Below are 23,056 nucleotides of genomic sequence, written 5' to 3'. Positions count from 1 at the left end.
AATGCTGAATGCCATCTCTGAAATATAAGCAAGTACTCGGAAACTCTACTCAAATATACATATGAAAGAAATGCAGTGAAAAGCTGAAAGTTACTATTCTGATTTTAGCATTTAGCACCAAAATTGTGTTTCTAGATGCTATACTTCGAATGCTATTAGCTTTTTATTTCGAATATACCGATTTTTCTGGTTTTTCATTCCCCAACTTCGGACTCAAATATCTGGAAACCCTCAAAACCATTATAGAGCACTGGCTAATGTCCTTTAATCAATTTACTATCTTATTAAAAGGGTTTTCTATGATAATTTAACTTTAATATAAGATGATACATGCAAAAAGTAAAAAGGTTCATGCATGAAAAAGGTCCAAAAGTCCATATATGTCAAATGTATTTTATGGTTGTCGGATCGTCTTAATTTTGGTAGGTATATTTGGATTTTCTTGAGAGCGAGAGGAGCTTTCAATCTTTTATCAACAAACAATTTTTCTAATTGTGAGCTTCACCGGAATTAAATTCTGTTTTTTCGCAGAACTATTTTTCCGTTTTCCTTAAGCCCTATCGTAAATATCCAGGAGAACTTTGTTTCCATAGTGATACTTGTTTACTTCCTATGCATTAGGCAAAATATTGCGTAGCATAATTCGTAAGACAAAAGTAAGGAAAAGATTGTATAGCATAATTATAATAGAGTTTCCGCATACCATCCAGGCTAAAGCCAAGAGTACCCATCTTATAAATAAGTTCACCGTAAAGAAAACAATGAGCCTCATCAAGGATTAAACCATGTTTTTTTTTCAAAATTTGAAACAAAATTTCGAAAAAAAAAATCAAAAATTAACTTAATCATGTGTTCTTCTCCTTTCATCGATTAGTTTAGTACCTTTTTGCAATCCGCACTGTTGGAATTACATTTCATTTTCGATTTAAGAACTTAATCTAATATCATAACTCGATTGTTAGAAAAGAGACATTCAAATTCTATTATTCGCAGAACATCCGCGTTTGTTCGGCACCATCATATGATTTAGTTATTTTCTTTTTCTTTTCTTTAATCTAAGCACAATGCTTTTACACTGACTACACTTAAACTAATTTATACAAATCGCAGTGACGACGACAAACAGTGTATGTACGTGCTGTGGGACAATAACAGTAAATATAAAACAAAAATAAGGTAAAAAAAAATATAAACCAATTCAATGCCTGAGCCTTTTAAGATTCATATAAATATATATTAGTAGTAGTAGAACTGAGGTGACGCGTCGTGTACACTTCGCTGACGTGCTATTCTCGCCATCTAAAATTTCTGAAGAGCGAAAAAGAATTTGAATACAATAGGAGAGAAAAAGATTCTTGAATGTACAACAACGACGATCGACGATGAGTACATAAGCCGCCAAGAGTAAATTGTTTCCACTTGGCATCATCCAACACATAACCAGTATAGAACAACTTGCTGTGTCGCGCTACTTCTAAGCAATGCATTTAAAATAAATAGGTTTCTAGGTAAATTATTCTTTGATAAACTTTTAATAAAGGCCTGTTTTAGATTATAGGGGTTCTCCTCTCTCCCAGTCAAGTTGGAGAGATAGATCAATGAACTTTTGATATCATGAGTTTAAGAATTCAATGAACAGATGAGATTTGGCAAAAGAGCGAATCAATTCTCAGAAAGAAAAACACATTTGTTTTGATTTTTTCTTAAAAAAAAGTCCAAAGCTTTATTGGACTCTCCAGTAATTATAAACACCAATCAATTAATGCAAACCAATTGCATCTATTCGCTCCTCATCATCTTCTCCTTTTGCCTTTGCATCTTCTTCTTGGAGAGCTTCTTCTTGGCTGGCTCGTCTTCGGGTGCTTTGGCGACGACCTCTTCCTTTTCGGTGAGGATCACTTCGACGTGGCAGGGTGACGACATGTAAGGATTGATACGACCGTGAGCACGGTATGTACGACGGCGCAGACATTGGGCGCGATTCACTTGGATGTGATCAACGACCAAACGATCAACGTCGAGTCCCTTGTAATCAGCGTTGGCTTCAGCATTGCGCAACAACTGCAAAAGGAATTCAGCGGATTTCTTGGGCCAACGACCTTGGGTGGTCTTCCACTGTTTGGCTTGTGCACAACGGCCAACACCACCGTTGAAACGACGGAATGGAACGCATTCTTTCTTTTCAATGACAGCCTTCAAGAAACGCTGAGCACGACGCAGGGGCATGCGTTTGATGGCTTGAGCGGCCTCGTGAGTGTTCTAAAAATAAAAAAAATGACAAAAATTAATAAATTGTACAAATGTACTAATCAGCTAATTCTAAAAAAAAATATTATGGTAAAAGATGTGGCTAAGGATCAAGAAAGCAAAACGAATGGTGTACTTCGTACACTATTTGTTGATTATCTGCCAATTTGTTGATCTAGCACCAAAGAAAAATGTCATAAGCAGGGGTTTTACTCAATGACACTAATTTAAAGTGCAGATGGATTGATTAAGGAATATTTTTAAAAAGTCGTCATTAGAGATTCATTAACCAAGAGATAATAAAAGTTGTAGCTAGAGATCTAGAAAGCAGATAAAAAGAGTACTTTATTCACTTGCTGGAGCTCTGCCAATTTGTTTAATCTAGCACAATTGCAAAAATGTTATGAACTGCATTCATATTCAAAACACTGATTAGAAGTGCGGAGCTATTCGTTTCAATTCAATAAATTCAAAGAGGTTAGTTATATGGAGATTATATCGAGTTAAATTTCGGTGGGAAACTATCCCTCCTACAAAAAGTGGGAACCTGAAGATGCACCCTCAAAAGAATCTTTCAAAGTCGGATAAAATATTGAAATAAGTAATTTTTTCATTGAGAAACTGTGGCGACTATGCCGAAAAGCCATTGGAGATGCCAGAGGTTCACTACATCCCTGATTTGATGACCAGTGGGTCCACTACATCCCTGACTTGATGACCAGTGGCGCCAGTAGTCATAGGATGACCTGAGCTTAACATGAGTTCTAATAGGAGAAGGAAGTATAGAAAGAACGGCTTCTCGAAAGTAAAAAGAAAAGACAACATGAGTAACAAGGGATCGAGAAGTAAAGTAATCCTACAGCAGAAATAAGTAGCTCGGAGCGTAATGGACGTTACAAAAATAGTTGAAAGTGTAAGAGCTTGATCCTTCATGAGCTTATTTAGTATCAAGTCTAAAATAGTTTTCACTCTGAATTCGCGTTCCCGTTCAAAATGTTTTTGGAATGAAACCGCCCAATCGAATAACTCCCAAAATTGAGTTCCATTTACACTTAGATTCTTTCCCAAAAAGACATTGATTGGTTGCCCTTCTCTCAAAAATATTATATTTATTTCAATTCGTTAAATACTAACTTGAATATACTTATACATTTATACATAATACTTAAATCTAAATTTATTACTCTAAGCTATTGAAAAACATAGTTTTGAACTTAATGCATTTAAAATTGTCATTAACAGACTCGATACAAAAATAAAGTTTATTGAATATTGTTATCAATTGATTGAGGGGGCTATTTGCACCATAGTTCGATCTACTAAAAATAAGGCACAATGGTTGGCGTAACCTTATACTTGTGCGACTGTAACTGAAATTTAACTATTTGGCACTATTTTGGCCGTCGTTTTCATTGATTTTGGAAAAACAAAATGAAAATCCATTTTCGTTTTAAGTAAATGAACAAAAAAAGTGAAATTGTAGCTAAAGTTCTAGAAAGCAAACAAAATAAATTCATTGATCGCTAGCTGATGCTTCGCCATATTTTTTTTTAATCTAGCACTATTGCAAAAATGTCATAAAGTTAAATTTTTCTTCAAGACACTGATTTTAAGTGCAAAAACTTAATTACCTTCAATTGCCAATTTGACTGGGAATCACATTACATTGTAAGATAAAAAACAAATGTAAAAGAATTGTAGCTAAAGTTCTAGAAAGCAAACAAAATAATAAAATTGTTCACTTGCTGATGCTTCGCTATTTTTTAATCTAGCACCATTGCAAAAATGTCATGAACTAGAAGTTTTGTTCAAGACACTGATTAAGTGCAAAAAAAATAAATAATTTCATTCAAATATCAAAGTGAGACCAGGAATCGGACTCTGAAATTAAATACAAGTTAAGTGTACTTTAACAGAACTTGTAATTTTTTTTGTTGCTATAATTTTAGAAAGCAAATAAAAGTTGTTCTTTATTCACTTGCTGGAGCTCTGTCGTGGTTTTTACAGAGCACATTAAAATAATGTCATAATAGGATTTTTACTCGAGACACTGTTAACATGTGCACAGTAATTAATTTTAATTCAAGAAATCTACGAAGAATATAATTTTTGAACCTCAGCTTTTTAATTGTTCTTCTTACAGTGGGTTGGATGTATTGCATTTTTACAAAATGCCCTCGTAATCACCATCGCAAGATGATTTTCCAAGAGATTTTGTAAGTTTGAATTCGTAAGCTCAATATTCCATTGTAATGAGCTAGCGTCAATTGAGAATCACGTATTTTATGTATTCATTAAAAAAAAAATTATAATAAAAATAAATTAAAAAGACATAAAAGAATGTAGCTAAAGTTCTAGAAAGCAAACAAAATAAGTTCATTGTTCACTAGCTGATGCTTCGCCATTTTTAATCTAGCACTATTGCAAAAATGTAATGAACTGAAAAAATTTGTTCAAGACACTGATTTTAAGTGCAAACAAAATTATTTCATTCAAATAGTAAGTTGGTTCGGTGTAAGATTTAATATTGAAAAATTAACTAAACAAAATTTAAGAAGTGTTCGTGGTAAGAGTTTTATTTCCTTGAAGAATTATTGACACAAAGCCTTTTTAAAAAAGTCAAATATGTGGGTACCAATTAACTGATAAAACTTAGAAACTCAACTGCGCGAAAAGAGTAGGGACGAAAGTTCAGGAGAAAAGTTTTTGAAAGCTCGCAAAGTAGAACACTGTTTAGTGTTCGAAGCGATAAAAAAAAAATTATATAAATTTTACCGCATTTCCAGTGCTGTAAGATTCGCATTTCTTATCATTCCAAAGGCAAAAAACTGTTCGACCTTGGGACTCAAGTGCCTTTAAAAACTTGTTAGGGTGACCAGCACCGTAAGGCGGCTACAATCCGCTGTGGATTTAGGTTTCAACCAAGAAGCTTCTCCAGTCTTGCTTACAGTTTCCTTAGCTTGCTTTCAGTTTCACACGATAAATTCACTTCAATCAACGTAGCGCACCTTGAAAGAGCACCAGCTTAGATTTGGGAAAGGCACTGAGTTGAATGTGTATTTTATTGATTGTTTAAGGCTTTCTTGGATCGATAAAGGAAAAGCTTAAAAACTGAAGCACTTTTGGGGAATGTTGAGCATATAGCTTCAATGAAAGCGAGATATAAGATGTACATCTTTGAAAAAGGTAATGGTAGTTTCTTATTTCAAAGCCTATATTATCATCATTATAATATTCAATAAACGTCCTAGAAACCTGATTATAAGAGCAATAATAAAATGAAAAAGAAAAAAAGAAAGAAAAAGGTGGTGATCTATTTGTGGCTGGACTGCCAGAAAGCATATAAATATACTTTCTTCATGTGCTTTCTGATGCCTGGCCTAATATTTTTTCTAGCACCATAGTAAATTGTCATGAACAAGCGATTACCCAAGACAATGGTATTAAGTGCACAGAAGGATTATATCCATAAATCTGTGTCTGTTATAATGTCCAATTGTATTTTAATAAATTTTTAAAATCATAAAACAAAAGGATGTAATAAAAAGCGCATTTTTTCTTTTTCTTTTCTAGATTCTACACGAACCAGCAAAGAATGATACAACTACATACTACAACATAGTCTGAGTTCAACTCTATAAAACAGGGCAGAGATTAAGTTTGCATTCATTAAATGAAAGAAGACGCAATATGGACAATCTTTTGAAGAGCAACCTAGGCTTAAAAAAGACCAAACGGTTCGGCTCGCATAAGCAAGTAAGTTTTTTGGAAGACAACCTTATTCCGCCGATATAGTATTGAAAAGACAGTTATAGAGTAGTTAAAATTTTTAAAAAGTAATCGAAATAAGTTCGTTGTTTAATTACAAAAATTTTAACCTTTGATTTAGCACTACAACATAGTCCGAGTTCAATTTTTTTTAACACAGACAACAAATAGTGCAGAGATTTGACTCACTGTACTTTTAATCTGATGATGAAATAAGCTTTAAATTTTCCACGAATAATTTTTAATTTTGTAGCTAGAGATCTAGAAAGCAAATAAAAAATGTACTTTATTCACTTGCTGGAGCTCTGCCAATATTCTTTTATCTAGCACAATTGCAAAAATGTCATGAACTGGAATTATATTCAAGACACTGATTTTAAGTGCAAGGCAATTTGTTTTATTTTAATAAATTAAAAAAGAAGTTATAAATATTTGCAATTAATCCTAGTCTTTAATTGGCTTTATGGCAACCTGATATTTCATTTCTACACGATGGATGTCATCATCTTCAAAAGTCGTTTTCTTTACGCCAAAACTTCATCGTGAGGAGTTCGATCCAATCAAGAATAACTTGTTTAGCACTTATCTTTAAAAAATACCATCTGTTAGAATTTAGCATATACATATTGTTTTCCGACTCCCTGATTATAAAACATGATATTTCTCATAGGTATCCCGCAAACAAATTTAAAAAAAATGTAGCTGCAGATCTAGAAAGCTAACAAAGTAATTCTTTGTTAACTAGCCGATACAAAGCCAATTTTATATAGCACCCTGAAAAAATGTCATGAACTGGAATTGTTCAAGACATAAATATGGAGGTGCAAAAGGGAATTCACAAAATTGTATGATAAGAGAATCAAGTTTTTGTTTTTTTTTTTTAATGGAACAAAAAAAGACTTATTATTTCGCTCAAAATATACTGGAACACAAAAAAATGCGGCGGGAGACGATTGTCGACAAGAGTTACGCTAGCAAACATACTCCAAACTAAGAACCTTTCATCAGAAAAAAAAAAAATTCATTTTGAACTCTACTTTTAAGAGATTTTTTTTAAGACAAATATCAGATTATTTGCATTTGGATTGTTCAAAGTGAGTAAATCATGAACTCTTCCAACATTGAAAGAAAAAAATGGATTAAAAAATTACGATTTGCAGCTCATGTGAAACGTAATTAAGAGTGATTCAGATGGAACCATTCCAATCTTCAAACTTTCGTCGTAAACGATTCCAGCCAGCAGCATGGTAATAATTTTAATGAAACCTGTACGACATACACTATGGTTAAATTAAAGGTAACACTGTTTTTTAAAGGTCGGTTTTAGGTATCATTAAAATGCATCATCGAAAATTTTTATTTCCGACAGTAGTGTGGTGATAACGGGCTATACCGTGAATAAGATAGAGCATATTTACAGAGGTACAAAGAAAGTAGCAAAAAAATCAGTTTCACTTGAATAAAGGCACTTTCCGAATTATTAGCATACTGCAAAATAAAATTTTCATTGTAAAAATGCAATGTTAAATTATGGTTTAGTTAATTTCAAGGTAAAATTCATAAACAGTGCTATTAGGAAAAATTTAAACCACATCGGGTTGTGTGCAACTTGAAATTTATTTGAGAGATTCTGATTCCTATCGAAAACAAAGCAAGAGAAGATCATTTGGAGTAGTTCCAGTTTCGAATCTTGAGTTCCAAAATACACCCCCAGTTTTTCTTGCTGAAGCGAAAGCTAACAAAACACATTTCTAAACAACATTCCTAAATTATTTTTTTCGTATGTTTCCAAACTTGCAGTTAGGCTGCTATTTATTCCGTCAATTCCATTATAATCTTTTTCCTAAGAAGTAACGACTGAAATTTACGAAAAACCACAAGGTTGAGCAAATGGTTGTTTCCATGGGTGAAAAGAACTTTAATTTAAACGGAGCTGTAACCATTGTTTTCACAATGGTTTTAAACCCATCATCATAGCCTAGAGAAATAGATAGGTAGTCCAGTGGCCTATTTCAACAAGTACAATTTACAATCACAATTTTGTAATTGTTCTTTTTTTAAACAAATTTATAACTTTTTGTATGCGTTTAAAATTTTACAATTTTGTGAAAAATTGCTTGTAAATTGTTATTTAGCCACGCATTTGTAATGTCGTTTTATCTGAAAACGCTTAACCACCTACCAGCGGTCTCACAGACCGCAACGGTTTTTCAAATGCAAATATTTCTTTGTGTGTGTGTCGTGCGATAATGTGCATCTATGTACCTTTTCTACAGCTGAAACTGCATCACGCATGAGCTTTGGGCGTTAATACGTGCACGCGTTCGGCCTAGGTTAATAAATTTATTCCTCCAGCGTTAGGTAGTTATGACTTTTTTTTCGCCGTTTTCTACAAATAAGTTAATATTTATCGAGCCTACTAAGTGTAGAAAAGCTTAAAATGCAAAAAACAAGCTCCAGTTGTGATCCCAAAATGAAACGGGAGACGGTTTACTTATGTTTCATGTACAAAAAAAAGAAAAACAATTTTCTTACGAGTGCCCGAGCAAAATTTGCACTAACTGCAGCGAAAAATTGTGAATGTTGGCGCTTTGCAATTTTGTTGAAATTTTTTTTTTATATTCCATTTTTTATTTTTATTTAATTCTTTGATATGTTAATTTATAACAATTAGTACGAAGAATTCAAAATTTTAAGTTCCTACTGTAACAGAGCTCAATGTATGAGCACAGTCATGTTTTGCTCTAAAAGCGCCAATATATAAAGTTTTTGATAAAATCACAAAATATTAATTAAATTTATGTTATTTTAGTCATTAAAATAATGGTTAAATGTATTATTAACAATATTATTATTAAAAAAAAAATTAGTACCAGAATTCGCGAGATAGAGGTAAAATTCTGTAGCGGTCTCCTGGACCGCACGTAGGTGGTTAAGTGACTGAAATAGGGGGTAGGGGGTTAAGGGTTAATTGAGCTATTTTCGTTTCTATTTTTTTTTTAAGTTTTTCACCGCTGCAGCGGTTAGATGAAAACAAAATTTGTATGTTTATATGTAATTGTAGTCAATTGGTTATAGGTATATTTTTTACTCGATCTGACACAGTTCATTGGGTTTGTAAGCTGACTTAAAAATATCCAAAAAATTCAAAAAATTACAATAAAATAGGTAAGTTCATTGAAAGTTTTGCTAAAGGAGACTATAGAGATATTGCTAGTGACATGAAGACATACACTGGATTTAAATTAGTTGCTTTGTTTTCATGAAACCATGATGAAACCAAATTGAAATGAAAATTTGCATAAACTTTGGATTTTGTTTACTTATTGAAAACAATGGTGAAACTAAAGCAGTACTTTTAAAATTAAAAAGTATACAAGTTTCTAGCTAGAAACTTGATTCCTTAAAGTGCACTTTCTATTGATATTAAGGGTATTCGCGTAACGAGATAATTTTCTACTTTGCAGAAAAATAGAAAATTCCGCAAAAGGTTTAAATGAACACCCCAGCAGAAAATAATTGCGTAAACAAGGGAAATAAACAGCTGTTTGTTAAACGTCAAATTGAACTTATAAAATTTGTTTAATTAAAAAAATTAAGTCAAGCTAATTTTGCAAATAATATGCAACAATAAAAAAAAATGTAATTTGCTCAAATAAAATAATATTTTCTTTTCAATATTAACATATTTTATTTGTGGTTATTTGAATAATAAGACATAAATCGCGTTCAAAAAGATATTCCAGACACGGGGATCCCAGATAGCCTATCCGATAGGTGATTGAACACACCCAAAGTTTATCAGATTTTTTTTCTACGGTTTCTGCTTCAAATTGGTGAGATAAAATTCTACGATTTGCGGAATATTTTTCCCATCCCATACAAATTTTGACAGCTCATTTCTACCGATAGAAAATTCTACGGTTTCTATGGGTTTTCCGCGTTTACGTGAATATCCCTAATAGTAATGAAATCGTTCAACAGAATTATCCTTTTGCTTTTTTGTTTGAAGAGGTAGAAACTTATTGGTGCGCCTCAAATACCTTTGCGTTGTGCTAAACGATTTTAATGACTAGCATGACAGTTTAATAGAATTCGATTTTCTTAGCATTTTATTCAAGTAGTTAAGTCTAAAATACTTTTGCATTTATTTACAAGTAGAAAAGTGATTCGTTTCTATCAAATAGTGTTTTCAGTTGAAATTCCCATCTCACCCAAATTTGAAATTTTTATAAAAAGTAGTTAATTTAACTGACCGTGAAGCTTTAAACAAAGAAGACCAAAATCTCTATTAATAAGTCCATTCTAAAAAGCCCAAAACACGTATTCGATGAATTTGTAATTAATCAATTGTGGAGTTGCAACCTTAGCAAGTTCATTCAAAACATAACTATGTAAGCGCTTTGGTATAAACACGTGGGATAAAACTTTTAGGTGGTAAACAAACGAGTTTATGATGGAATCTGATGAGCATTTCGCACTTATTTGTAAAGTATAAACTCCACCAGCCGATAAGCAAAACCGGAAAAGTGGCCCATAAAAGTACTCTTTTGGGCTGTGGAATCTAGGTAGGAATTGAAGGAACCACTTGTTTTGAACCACAATTCGACAAATGAATCAGGAATCTTCATATTGTAAGCTCAGTTGAAACTGGACATTCCCCACTTTGGTGATTTCTTGTTACACTTTTACGAAAAAACCGAATGCAACAATGAACTAGAAAAATACACAAATTTAAGAGGATAACGCACTAAAATCAAAATCCGGATAAATGGTTCCGAAGCAAATCCAAGCATTTGAACTCAGCAAGACCATCTTCAGAGGACCTCCAAGCGGAATAAAGAGACGTCAAAATACACGACTGGCGCTTCCTTAACCCATCACGAAATTGATAAACATTTATCATACGAATTACTTTACTATTGTATCGAAATCTTACCTTGAAATGAACACGTAGATTTGGTCCACGCGATTTGCAGGACTTGGTTGCATTCTCTGGCTCACGAGAGTAACGTCCCATTATGTGTGTTTAATTTCTGTAATAAAATAATAAAAAAAAAATCCACATTACAAAAACTTTCCATCACACACTAATTATAATTTCACAGCAATTTTATATTGAAACTTGCAAAAATAACAAATCCATATACTGCATAAAACATTTCTACACATATTATTTGTGTCTATTTTATGAATTTCATTGATTTTCACATTGATGCGATGAAATTAATTTTTACAAGCGATTTTTTCGTACCTTCTTCTTAATGAATTAAACCGGAAAAGAACTTTTTTGACAGCTGCCACTGTCGATAAGGAAGTTCTTTCACATGTACTCTAAACAAAAAAAAACATGGCTGTAATAGAGAGAATTCTCTCAGTTTTAACTATCGCCATCTACATTTTCAAAATAACAAACAGAAAAGTCATCATATTTTTTTCAGCCATTTTCCAATCAGCCAGCTGTCATGTCAAAAAAAAAAAAAACACACACAACTTAACAGCTGTCAAATGAGGAAAACAAGGGATGAATTTTGCTAGCTGAAAATTGATCCGAGTCCGAGTTTTCTTCTCGTCTCATCGGAAAAGCACATCTTGAGCTAGTAATACGAGTTTTATACTCGGTTGTCGGTCGTGTCTCCTTGTCTTAGAGCACAAAGCGCAATATCTGTACCTTCCTTTTGCAATGATTTCCCATCAGTGATTAAAGAGGGAAAAAAAAATATACCAAAAAGAAGAAAATTCATCTCTTTAATTAGTATTAAGTTGGTGTGCGTGTGTGTTGATTTTTTTTTTTTTTTTTTGATTTTGATGTCGAAAGTGTTTAAATATCGTTGCAACAGGTAAACAATAAATTCTTTTCTTTTTTGTTTCATTCGATTCTATAAATAGCAAATAAACAAAATCGTTTTGAAAAATGTTTTTGAAATTGAAATTGAATCGAGTTTTTTTTTGAGAGATTTTCCTCCTGTGATTTTATAAAAGTGACGATTGTCTATTTGTCTCTCTTTTTGAGGTTGAAAAAAAGTTGTGGGCTCTTTCTGTTCAAGGCAAAAAGTTTTCTTTTTGTTTTGTTGTTGTTTTTTTATATTCCATTTGTATTTGTATATTATCGTTGTTCACCCTCACCCGACGAGACCCAAGAGTAGCGAGTTTACCCCCCTTGAAGGAAAAAATAGCAAAAAGATTGTCAAGTTGGTTCGGTTTGGTTTGGTTGGTTCATCGTTTCGTTCGTTGTTTTAACCCCAGCCCTATTTTGAGTCGCTGTCGCACACTAATCCTAGTTGCTTGTCTCTGACTCGATATCGATTAGTTTTAGAATTGTCAGTAGATAGTATTGTGGCTTTTGCCAAGCGGGAGACCAAGAGGTGAATCCGGGGGTGAAGATAATGCGACTTACAAGAGGGTTGAGGAGGAGAATGAACGGAAAACGGTGAGGGAAAAGCGCTGAGCGCATTTTTATACTACCCGGTCATTAAACGAGGAGGAACATTAAAAACTTTTCTATAAATAGTCTGAGATTAATGTTGAATGTGTGGTGCTTATGGGTGCTCTGTTCTGTTTTACTCTGCTTTGCTCTGTTCTGTGTCTATGTTCCTACTTTGGTTTTGGTACCTACTTCAGTTTTAATTCTGTCTTCTGTCGTTTTGTGTGTAGTTATGGTATGGAGCGATGGACTGACTAATGAACGTGGATCATGTTTTCCGTGTTTGCATCTTCAAAAACTACCTAATGGAGGTTTTGTTTTGTATCTACTTAATTCTCTTTTTTTTTGTTTTTTTTTTTTGTTCTCCTTGAAATTAGATACGGCTTAAAAACGAATCTGGGATCTCTTCTCTTGCTTTCGTAATCTACCCTTCGGGTTCTGTTCTGTTTCACTTTTTCATAATGACATCTGGAGAAAAAGGAGTGGTTTATTGTGGAAAAGTAGGATTATCCTAGTTCAGGGGTGGGTATAAGGGTTAGCAGATGAAGGTTTTTATTTTGTTGTTGTTGGTAGAGTATTGGTATAGTAGAGTGTCATTTACTAGCTTTTATAAGATAGTAGAGTGAAGATGTTACATTCTGAAGGGCGTAAAAAGTTAAGTCTTAATTGTAACAAAATTGTCATGGGTGGACTTGGGGTTAGTTGTGGCCTGCAAGGTATTTGGTTGGGCTTTTGTATTAAAGCCTTCTACCACTTAACTTGATATTATTGAAACAAGTCGATACATTAACAAGCAATTCATTAAATTTAATTGATTTTTTTTTCAATTGAAAATCAATAAATTTGAGCTTTTGTGTAGACTTGTTTGGATCAAGTTAAATACTTGGTTGGATTGAATTGAAATGGGATAACCTTTTGCTAGTTTAAGTAAAGTATAAATCCTTCTTGCTCTGGTTTTGTTTTCAAAAGAGGAATATATGACAATGATGTTCCATATGAAAGAAAAAAACAAACCATAAGGTTGATGTTTGTACTTTCTTGCATCCCTTCAAATGTGATTTGTTACCAAAGAAAAATTAGAAAAAAAAATTAAAAAAGTTTCGACATTTGATTTAAAAAAAATCGAATAAAAATCAATATGGCCACCTTCAAACGCTTATAGCATAGGAACGCCGCACCCAATGTTAATGGTTGTGGTCTTAAAATGTAGTTTGGAAAATACAAATGGTTTTTGGTTTTTTGCAAAAAAAAAATTTTTTGCATCCAACACGGATGCCATGGCCATACCGAAAAGTTTTTTTTTTTTTGTAAAAAAAATAACAAAAAGGTGAAATGAGAACCGCCCTCCCTCCAAAACGGTACTCCATTCAAAAAATCGCCCTACAAAATATTTTCCCCATCCAACTTTCATCACATTTCTATATAAAAAACAATGTCAATCTGAAACGATGACACGGTATTAAATTCTGCCGCGTCAACGCTGGGACAGGGTCATTGCGATGACACCCAGTCCTAAAACCCTGTCAACGCGTCCCAATGGCAATGACAGAGAGATTAGTCAATGGGCACGTTCAAAGAGCTAACATAAAGCTATCGGATAGCTTTTTGTTGTTGTAAACAATGTTAAAAATTAGCAAGGAAACGAACCATTTTCTGTCAAAAAATAATCTGAAGGTATCCCAGAATTTCTGGTATACCTCAGGTATCCGAGTGATCAGCTGATATACATTTGGCTTTTTTTTATTTTGATTACTTTTCGGGCGATTATTCAGCTTCAAAATAAAAAAAAATTGCAAGAAATAAAGTCAAAGCGATTGTGCAAGTACTATTCAACAATAAAAAAAATGTAATTTGCTCAAAAGAAAAAGTTTCCTCTTCTCAATATTTACATATTTTTTTAGTAGCTGCTTGGGCAAGCTATCTGGATACCTCTTTGTTCAAAAAGATATTCCAGATACGGGTATCTCAGATAGCCTATCCGATAGGTGTTTGAACGTGCCCAATGCGTTGACCCAAAAATGTGTGTCAACGCGAGTGTCATCGTACCCGTCAATGCAATGACAGCAGTTTTCGTTGACGATCACACGACGTGACACTCTTGGGACAGATTATGACGTCATTTTTACGTCAGAGTCAACGCGTTGACCCATTTCGTTGACCGTGTAATCATAGTTTAATAAATTCTTGATTGGTCGTAAAAAAATCTTTCGAAAAAAACGTCGTTTGGCAAAGATAAAGCCAGTTAAAGGGCAAGAGAGAAAAAATCATAAAAACCGTGGTAACTCGAAAACGGGACGAAAACGAGAAATTACCTCTTAAGTTTTTCGACTTAAAATGACCTCAGGAACCCATGGTTTTCGTTTGGGGAGGAGACTGTGGGACACCCTGTATAATAAAACAAATCACTTCTTATCCTCGTACAATGTTAAACTAAAAAGTTAGATATCAAAAACTGTTCTATTGCAGGTAACGTAAATAACAGACCAAATTTTTTTAACGAAAACTAGGACCATATTTGCGACAATACATGTATTTTTAAATAATCAAATTCTTTAGAGTCGTTTTTTGGCAAGTACTTTTACTTTATGATATTTTTAGTTTATTACTTTTTTAAATTATTTTTAAAAAATTATGTTTAGAATTTGACGACAAAAATTTATTTAAATAATTTTAGATTTTGCTAATAATCTGAAGATGGAAATTGTAATTTCCGAAAACGTTTTTAATAAATAATATTCTTGTATGAGTATAAGAAGTTTGTCTTTTAATTAATTTTTCAAATTCCCCTCTAGGTAATTACCAATTATTCTTAACTATTGAATTTGAAGTCAATCGCTTCAATGGTTTAGGCTGCAGCCCGAGATAGAGACAGACAGACAGCTGCACAAGCAGATAGACGGACAGACATAATTGGGAGACCAACTTTTTTCGAATTCTCTATTATCGTAATGTCATGTCTGATTGTTATTTCGAGTTCGATTTTTTTTACGAATCTTAAACTTGCCCTATAGTCCCTATATCGCCTTCAGGCGTCACTTCTAACCTTTAAAAAAAACAGGCTGCATGACGTAACTGCCAAGCTTTGACCCGGAAAACCTATAAATTTGGAGAGAAGGTGTTAGTACCAATATCATTTTTTAGCTAGATGAGATGCAAAATGGATTTCACCACGCCAATCGTTCCAGGATACGGACGAGAAGGCCTGTGGTTTTCGTAATTACTAAAAGTCATCTTTCCCTTCCAATTTAAAATTTTCCTTCACTCGATAAATAAAGCATTTTTGCAGTGGCCACCCGCTCTATTAAATAGTAAGGCCCCTGAATCTCTTTCATAGGAGTACGATAATTTCGTTAAATTTCTGAATAAAATTTTAATTTATTTAAAAGTCTAAAAAAGTCTCAGGGAATACCACAGACAGATTACTAGCGTGAACCAGAGTTCTAATCCATCCAATATTAAATCATAATAGCGCCGAACAACCAAAGGAGATAAAGATAAAAAAAGTGTTACAGGAACATTTTGAGAATTCATGAAAATACTCAAGAACCGAAGTCGGTAAAAAAATAATTATATACCTCCTGATTTTCCTGTATTTCGAGAGCGCACAAAAATTCTAGAATAAAAAAAAAACTGTTTTCTTCTAATGAAGATGCAAGATCTAGGATAAAAGCCATAAAATTATAGTACATTTAAAGTTACAAACACTAAAATCTATTAAAAATTGAAGGGGCTAAATTAATAGCTGAAGATCAAAAAAACCGTTTGTTTTGTCTAGATTTTTGTTGTGTACTGAAATTTGAACACACCGTTTCCTAATCAGTGCGACGAGGTCTACCAAGCGTGATAGGTATCCATCCTTGCCTTTTCAAGGAGCAACAACAACAACGGTGTAGTAAATCAACCCTTTACTAGAATTTAACGAATTGTGGAACCAAAAAAACAACTCACACAAAATTTATTGATCTTCTTTTGTTTTTGTTGTAACAAATAAATGTACATCAGGTTTTCATACTGCTATCAGCATATAAAGGATAATCTCGAAAACATACACAATCTGTCATATTCTTATTTATTTTTGTCCACAGTAGCGCTTACATAAAATTTCTTTACTTATTTGCAAAGAACTCTGTGAAGTGGGAATTTCTAATTTCTTCAGTTTTTCTAATTTTACCTGAGTATTTCAATCAAGTATAACAAGTCAATTCATCAACACTTGTGTTGAAAAGTTTCTGTCGGACGACCAAGAAAGTTTACATATTTTATTTTATTTTATTTTATTTTATTTTTATTAGTATTAAATAAGAAACCTTTTAGTAAGCTTGTTCAAATTCATATACATATTTAAAAATACCATCTCAAACGTATATTTTTTCGAAATACTAAATACCAAGTGACGATCAAATCATGGCAGGTTTTTTCATTCCTATATAAGTTTTTGTATAGTTACATGGTATTTTTTTAATGTTAACAAAAAAAAAAAAAGTTTATTTATATTCGTATTTGTTTCAAAGAATTTCCGTCCACACTTCAAAACTGCCTTCGAAGCCGAAAATAAAACAAAAAAAAAAAATCTAAAAACCTTACGGAAAACTCAGCCATGAATTTTTGTGATATGATGATACACATTTATACTCGCTTGCCTTCTCCACCCTCTTTACTCTGCCCCTGTTCTGATTGCATATCCACACAACAGAACAACCAAAAAAATATAAGTAACAACAAGCTGTACTCTCGATTGGTCTATGATGTGTTTCGAGAAAGCACAGCCAGCCAGCTAGCTAGCAAGCATCCGTTTCGAACACTCAAAAGCAATCCACCGCCGCGAATCTATTTTCTAAGTTTATTTATACCCGAAATTTATGAAATGTTTAGATTTGAATCCGATTGTGATGCTTGCAGATGTATCTTGAAACTAAGCAGATTCGTGGCGAGCGGGCGCAGGGAGTTCGATTTGAGGATTTGTTTTCTGGCACAGTGATGCGCTGTAATGGTGAGAGAGAATGAGAAGACCGAGAAGATGAAAACGAAGAAGTTCGTTTCTGTGTTTACGACGGCAATGTGATTTAATTTTAGTTTTCGAAGTGAGATGAGGAAACGCCAAGCAAAACACGAGCAGCAACCGAAAGCCAGCCAGCCAACCATCCACGCTTGTTGGCTAGTTCTACACTCATCAGTTGCTCGACGCTGTATCTCTGAATTGATCTCGTTTCGTTCGTGTACATTTTCTTGTATCCAGAGAGCTCAATATTTGGATAAAAAATCCTCTTTTTTCAATTTTCTATATCGCAGTTAAATATAAACGTGAGTTTAAAATAATTTATACCTACATTCAAGGATTAAGTAGATTGGTTGTCTCTACTCCCTTCGGATAACATAGATTTTATGATCCTTTTGTGAAGCCTAAATGAGTTATGGTTTTGACTATAATAGTATTTCATATATTCCTAGAATTTATTTTCTAATAGAATGATTGAATACTCGTAGAAGAAAATTGATGTGGTTATTTTTAGAAGCAACAAAAAAAATCTTTTCGATTGCTCACCATCAGGCATTACCTACGCCTCGCGCTGCAACATCAACTTGATTATTGGAATTTTTTTACAAATTCGTCTTTTGTTTCTGAAAATTTGAATTACGTTTTATATTTTTTTAAAGGATTTCCGATTTAAAATAATGGATCCTAGGTGAATTCATATTTTTTTCTTTGCTGCTTATCTGTTCGAAAAGAAATGTTTAATTTATCAGAAAGTTCATAGAAATTATTTTGTTTACACCTTGCTCTAGAATTATTTAAAATTGATATTGAATCATGTGACTATGTATACTTTAAAATAAATAGACAATTTTCGACACTGCATTCCTTGATAAACTATTGAAGAATTATTTTTCTTGTGTTTGCCACTATGCGAGTGGGATGCGTCGTCAGAGTGAAAATTAAATTGTGAATAAGACTTTTGATCATTTTCCAAAGACTACGAAAAGAAACATGTTCGAGAAAGCATTTTGTATTTTTCAAAACAAAAATAAGATACCAACATAAACTTCGCATATACATAAGTTCTTAATACATCTTCAAATAATAACCAAGTGAAAGGATGAAATTTAAAGTGCTCACAGAAAAGATATGGAAACTAAATATACTGATTTAGCCTATTTTTTCATATCCTAAAGTCGTTGGAAATTTCCTTTAACATAATTGCGCTATCCGAAATAGACTCTGCGTCTTTATCTCTTCCCCATTTACAAAGCTTTGAATCGCAATGTTTTCTTTTCGCTACGAAGTCAAAAAGTCTGGTCCGGTTGCGGAAGTGATGTAAATGACCCCATATGGACTATTTTTTCTGCCTGTCCTACGAAGTCGTAAAATAAGATCCCAAGAAACATTTCAAAAAAAGTCTCTCTTCTTTTTCTCTTAGCTAAGAAGTTATACATAAACATATGTGAGCTTTTTCTCACTCTCATAGCCAGAGCCAGAGAGACAATCGTTGGATTACTCACCTCATTATGTAGGGGTAATATTTGGTGAAAAACAATAGGTCACATGATATTAAACGAAAACATACAATTTTGAAATGGAAAACTTAATGATAAAATAGCATGCATCATCTTAACAAGGGGTTATAACGAGGCAACCCATTTCAATGCAACCTATTGTCTTTTTGAGTCAAAATGTACAATGTTTGATCATGTTGAACACTGAGGCTCTGAACACTGTGATACCTTTTAGTACGTTTGTAGCACTGGTAAACTTATGGCATATTTAACAATTTAAGTCACCTCTAAACTTCAAGAAATGGTTAAAACTGGTTAAAAGTATTGTAGAAGCCTTTTATTTTTTAATGCAGTTACCATTTTTATACCAAACACCACAGATATGTACATCAATTTTAATCGCAATTTAGCTGTTTTCGAGAAAATGTGTTATGTTGCATAGAATGTTTAACTTTAACATTGAAAATTAATTTTATAAAAAAATGTAAAAATGGATTTCATTTTTTTCATTTAATTTCATGTAATGCAAGGAATTTTAAAATATTTTTAAATAAAAATTTTCAAAAAAAAATCACAAAATAATTAGTATGATCTTCTTAAGATATTGTTATTCGAGACATTAAAACAAAATATATTAATTTAAAATAAAAATATATAAAAACAAAAATAATTAATTAATGTTTTTACGAATCCTAAACTTTACCTGTATTACATAATATTGCACGTAAAAACGGGTCATCGAAATTACTTTTTTGGACTTCTGCAAAGTTTCAATACTTTTACAAAATCCCTTTTATGACCGCCCAAAAAATCTGTAGTGATAAAAAAATCTCAGATTTAAGTTAAAAACTATATAAATTTCAAGAAAATCTGTACTAATGAACTCTTGAAAACTTTTATTACGAAAATAAAATAATTACTTTTTTTAAATCTTAAGTCAGCTTAAGTTGCTTCATTTCCACCAAAAAAAAGAAAAAAAAAAATATAAACTTTTTTCTTTATACTTTTCTACAAGTATATTTGTTAACAATTCAATAATATTAAGCTAAAGATAAATTGAAATCAAAATTTATCAAACTCCATTTCATGATGATAAACATAAAATAGTAAGACACAAAATACATTTTAAGTTTTTATATTAAAAAGCTCGGAAACCCCTAACATCTTATAAATTCTAAGCTACATTATTCAATTAACTCTTACTTCCACATATAAAGAAAAATCATTTTAACATTAAAACAAACTTAAACTAACAATTGACGGTATTTATATCCAATCAGTTTGATAAGCTTAACAACTTTAAACAGCTGTGTTTCTGAATAGGCACACACAAACCACACCTTAATTCTCAGAAAAAAAAAAATTAAGTAATTAGAACATAAAATAAAGTAAAACAAAGATTCTATCCAAAAATCATATAAAACCCAACAAAAACAAAATAAACCCTAAAAAAACTAATCATAGCTTTATCGTAATCTCCATTGTAGGCTTCCCAATAGATTCATCACTATTGTTTATGAGTCTTGAAAGCTATCTCTGATAACAAAAAAAATAACCTTATCAACAGCAAAAATTCATTTCAATTATGATTTCCCTGTATACGGCACAGTGTTTGCTTAGCCCACACTCACAATGTTGGTGCCATGCCTCAAACTCGACTTAAGCTTTCAACTCTCAAACGACGATTACGTTGTTGGTAGATGAGAGTACATCCAAAGGACAAATTATTAAAATAACTTGAATTATGTGTGTGTTTGTGTGGTTTTGTAATCTTCAATTAAAGATAAGATATTCAATCACAGGTACGGATGGAGCAAAAAGGTAAACGCGCGCTTACTGTTTACACTTATCTAGTACTTACGTACGTTTGTTTCAACAAAAGTTGCTATTGGTATTGCCGTGTGTGGTTTGGGTTCTCTTATCAGCTCTTGAGACACAGAATATTACTCAGTTTCAGTACGGGTTTTAAATACGCCTCGAATACATCGACTTGATATTTGTATTCTTATTTTTTTTCATCTTCTTATTGTAGCTTCAAAACGGCGGCGCATATTAAACGAATCAACATGGAGAAAACTCCACGCTACACTCAACGTGAACGAAATATGGTACTGGGCTTTGCTGCCCAATACAAGGACGTTATTGAAAATAAGCGAACAGATGCCGAATCGAATCGCAAAAAGGACGAAGTGTGGCGAGTGATAGCAAAAGAGTTCAATTGTCGGGTATATCATCAGCGATCGTCCAAACAGCTTAGACAATTATACAAAAATATGAAACTTCTGTTGAAGAAAGACCTCTGCAATGATAGTAAAAACTCAAAGTCATTTATGGACATTTTGGAGGCACTCTCACAACAGGATTCTATTAATCAATACCTCTCGTCGACAGGATCGCCGAGTGGTTTCAATGGTCGACAACCAGCAAAAATGGAATTCGATGGTGACACCAAGGTAAGTACATTCGAATACCACTTCAATCTAGATCACATTTTTATCTTATTTTATTTTATTTGTTTTTACAGATGATGACCGGCACATTCGATAGCGATGTGATTGTTATAAAAGCTGAAGATATCAGCGACAACGATCAATCATCTTCGGTGCACAATGGTGACATGGATGACGATGACGACGACGATTGCCTTAGCAACAAAGACATTCCTGAAGTGTGTCTGGAGGAGGAGGATGAGGAGCTCTTTAGTCGCCCACCTGCACAATCTACACCTGATATAGCAATGCGAAATAGTGTGCGACAAGCCATGAACAACAACTATCCCCGTGGAAACATGAACGAACCGTCAAGTCCGACGAATCGTATGTCCAATGCAAGTGGGTCTGCATCAAATAAAAATGAGTTCCTCCTCAACCTGGCCATCGAAGAGCGAAAGCGTAAGATCGACCTGTTGAATGCACAAATTGAGTACTGGAAAACACTGACCCGAAAGCTGGAAATAACCGGCCACAACGGTTGTCCGTGTCACATACCAAAGATGAATGGCCATCATGGCCAAAGCTAGTCACAATCACAAGAATTGGCTATTTTCAAAGAAAACTCACATCACGTGTGTAAGATTAGTTTTTATTTCTTTTTTTAATTTGTATTCTTAGTCCCTGTGTCAATGATAAGTCGGCTTTTATTTTATTTAATTTTTTTGTTTGTAGAGATGTACAAATGTTGTTCCTAAACTAGTCTAGGTTTTTTTGTTTAGACCCAGAAATGATACCAAAAAGAAACAAAACCAACCAAAAAGGGTGGTTATTTTATTTAGCCTGTATTTGCCATAAAAATAAACAATTAATTTTAAGTCTTAAAAAATTCAGCTATTGAACCGTTTAACTTTAAAAGGCAGCACGGTGCAACTTTGTATTTTTAAGTTTTAAATTTGTAATGTTTTTTGTATGTCCTTGTCACATTTTATAAGTATTTATTACACATACAAATTTATGTTCATTAAAATTTCTTTCATATATTTAAATCAAATGAGATGAATAAATAAAAAAAAAACTTAATAGTGTAACGATGGAAAAGTATGTAATTGTGTAAAGTAATAAAATGAATATAAATGCATGCAAAATGCATTTATCAAACAACAACAAAAAATTACAAAAAAAAAAAAAATTTTAAACAAAAACAAAAAATATATAATGTATGGATTTTCCTAGTCAGTAAATTATTTTTTAGAGTAAAAATAAAGGTGAATAATATAAATCTTAAAGTTTTTTAAGTTAATATAATAGTTAATCGTTCTAAAATTATAACCGAAACTTATTTTATTTTAAAAATTAAATGACACGCTCGGATTTACAGGGAGTAAACCCTTGACATTCTGAACACTATAGACATGACCAAATCGTAGGATCGAGTGTTAAGGTATTGGTGCACCAAAGTTTTACATACACTTTTTTCACAATTTTGACTCAAATTAAACTTTTTTAAAAATGGAACATTCTAGTGAAAACAATTTTTCATACAAGTAGTGTCCTTTATAGCATAAGCCCCCAAAACCATTTGCATCCATTCTACATATACTAAAATTGATTTGTTGTGTTTCGAATCCCCCAATACCCAAAGATTAAGTTCCATACATTTAAATAATTTACTAGATTTTTAACTTGTTTGTTA

General features: G+C 32.6%; 2 protein-coding genes across 5 annotated transcripts; one reads left to right on the top strand and one right to left on the bottom strand.

The window, feature by feature from the left end:
- Positions 1-1,696: 1,696 nt before the first annotated feature.
- LOC129918028 (60S ribosomal protein L17) lies at positions 1,697-11,351 on the bottom strand. Its single transcript, XM_055998325.1, has 3 exons — positions 11,270-11,351; positions 10,955-11,051; positions 1,697-2,259 (listed from the first exon to the last, which is right to left on the bottom strand). Exons 2-3 carry the CDS (start codon positions 11,033-11,035, stop codon positions 1,780-1,782), a joined length of 561 nt encoding a protein of 186 aa, XP_055854300.1. The 5' UTR covers positions 11,036-11,051; positions 11,270-11,351; the 3' UTR covers positions 1,697-1,779.
- A 153-nt stretch (positions 11,352-11,504) lies between these two features.
- On the top strand, positions 11,505-22,613 carry LOC129918027 (uncharacterized). 4 transcript variants are annotated; one of them, XM_055998322.1, is made up of 3 exons: positions 11,505-11,855; positions 20,964-21,384; positions 21,456-22,613. In XM_055998322.1, exons 1-3 carry the CDS (start codon positions 11,824-11,826, stop codon positions 21,948-21,950), a joined length of 948 nt encoding a protein of 315 aa, XP_055854297.1. In that variant the 5' UTR covers positions 11,505-11,823; the 3' UTR covers positions 21,951-22,613. The 4 variants fall into 4 exon arrangements, with proteins under 4 accessions (XP_055854297.1, XP_055854296.1, XP_055854298.1 ...); XM_055998321.1 differs by lacking the exon at positions 11,505-11,855 and adding an exon at positions 12,227-12,445; XM_055998323.1 differs by lacking the exon at positions 11,505-11,855 and adding an exon at positions 16,966-17,740.
- The last annotated feature ends 443 nt before the right edge of the window (positions 22,614-23,056 follow it).

The sequence above is a fragment of the Episyrphus balteatus genome, chromosome 4 (assembly GCF_945859705.1).
Source record: "Episyrphus balteatus chromosome 4, idEpiBalt1.1, whole genome shotgun sequence".
NCBI lineage: Eukaryota > Metazoa > Arthropoda > Insecta > Diptera > Syrphidae > Episyrphus > Episyrphus balteatus.
This window is presented reverse-complemented; position numbering and strand designations above follow the sequence as displayed.

Excerpts from the sequence above, each read along its gene's own strand:
- LOC129918028 (XM_055998325.1), bottom strand. The coding sequence starts at position 11,035 with ATGGGACGTTACTCTCGTGAGCCAGAGAATGCAACCAAGTCCTGCAAA. Across the intron at positions 2,260-10,954 it reads ATCTACGTGTTCATTTCAAG|AACACTCACGAGGCCGCTCA; the intron begins GTAAGATTTCGA and ends TTTTATTTTTAG.
- LOC129918027 (XM_055998321.1), top strand. The coding sequence starts at position 12,402 with ATGCGACTTACAAGAGGGTTGAGGAGGAGAATGAACGGAAAACG. Across the intron at positions 12,446-20,963 it reads AGGAGAATGAACGGAAAACG|CTTCAAAACGGCGGCGCATA; the intron begins GTGAGGGAAAAG and ends TTCTTATTGTAG. Across the intron at positions 21,385-21,455 it reads AATTCGATGGTGACACCAAG|ATGATGACCGGCACATTCGA; the intron begins GTAAGTACATTC and ends TTGTTTTTACAG.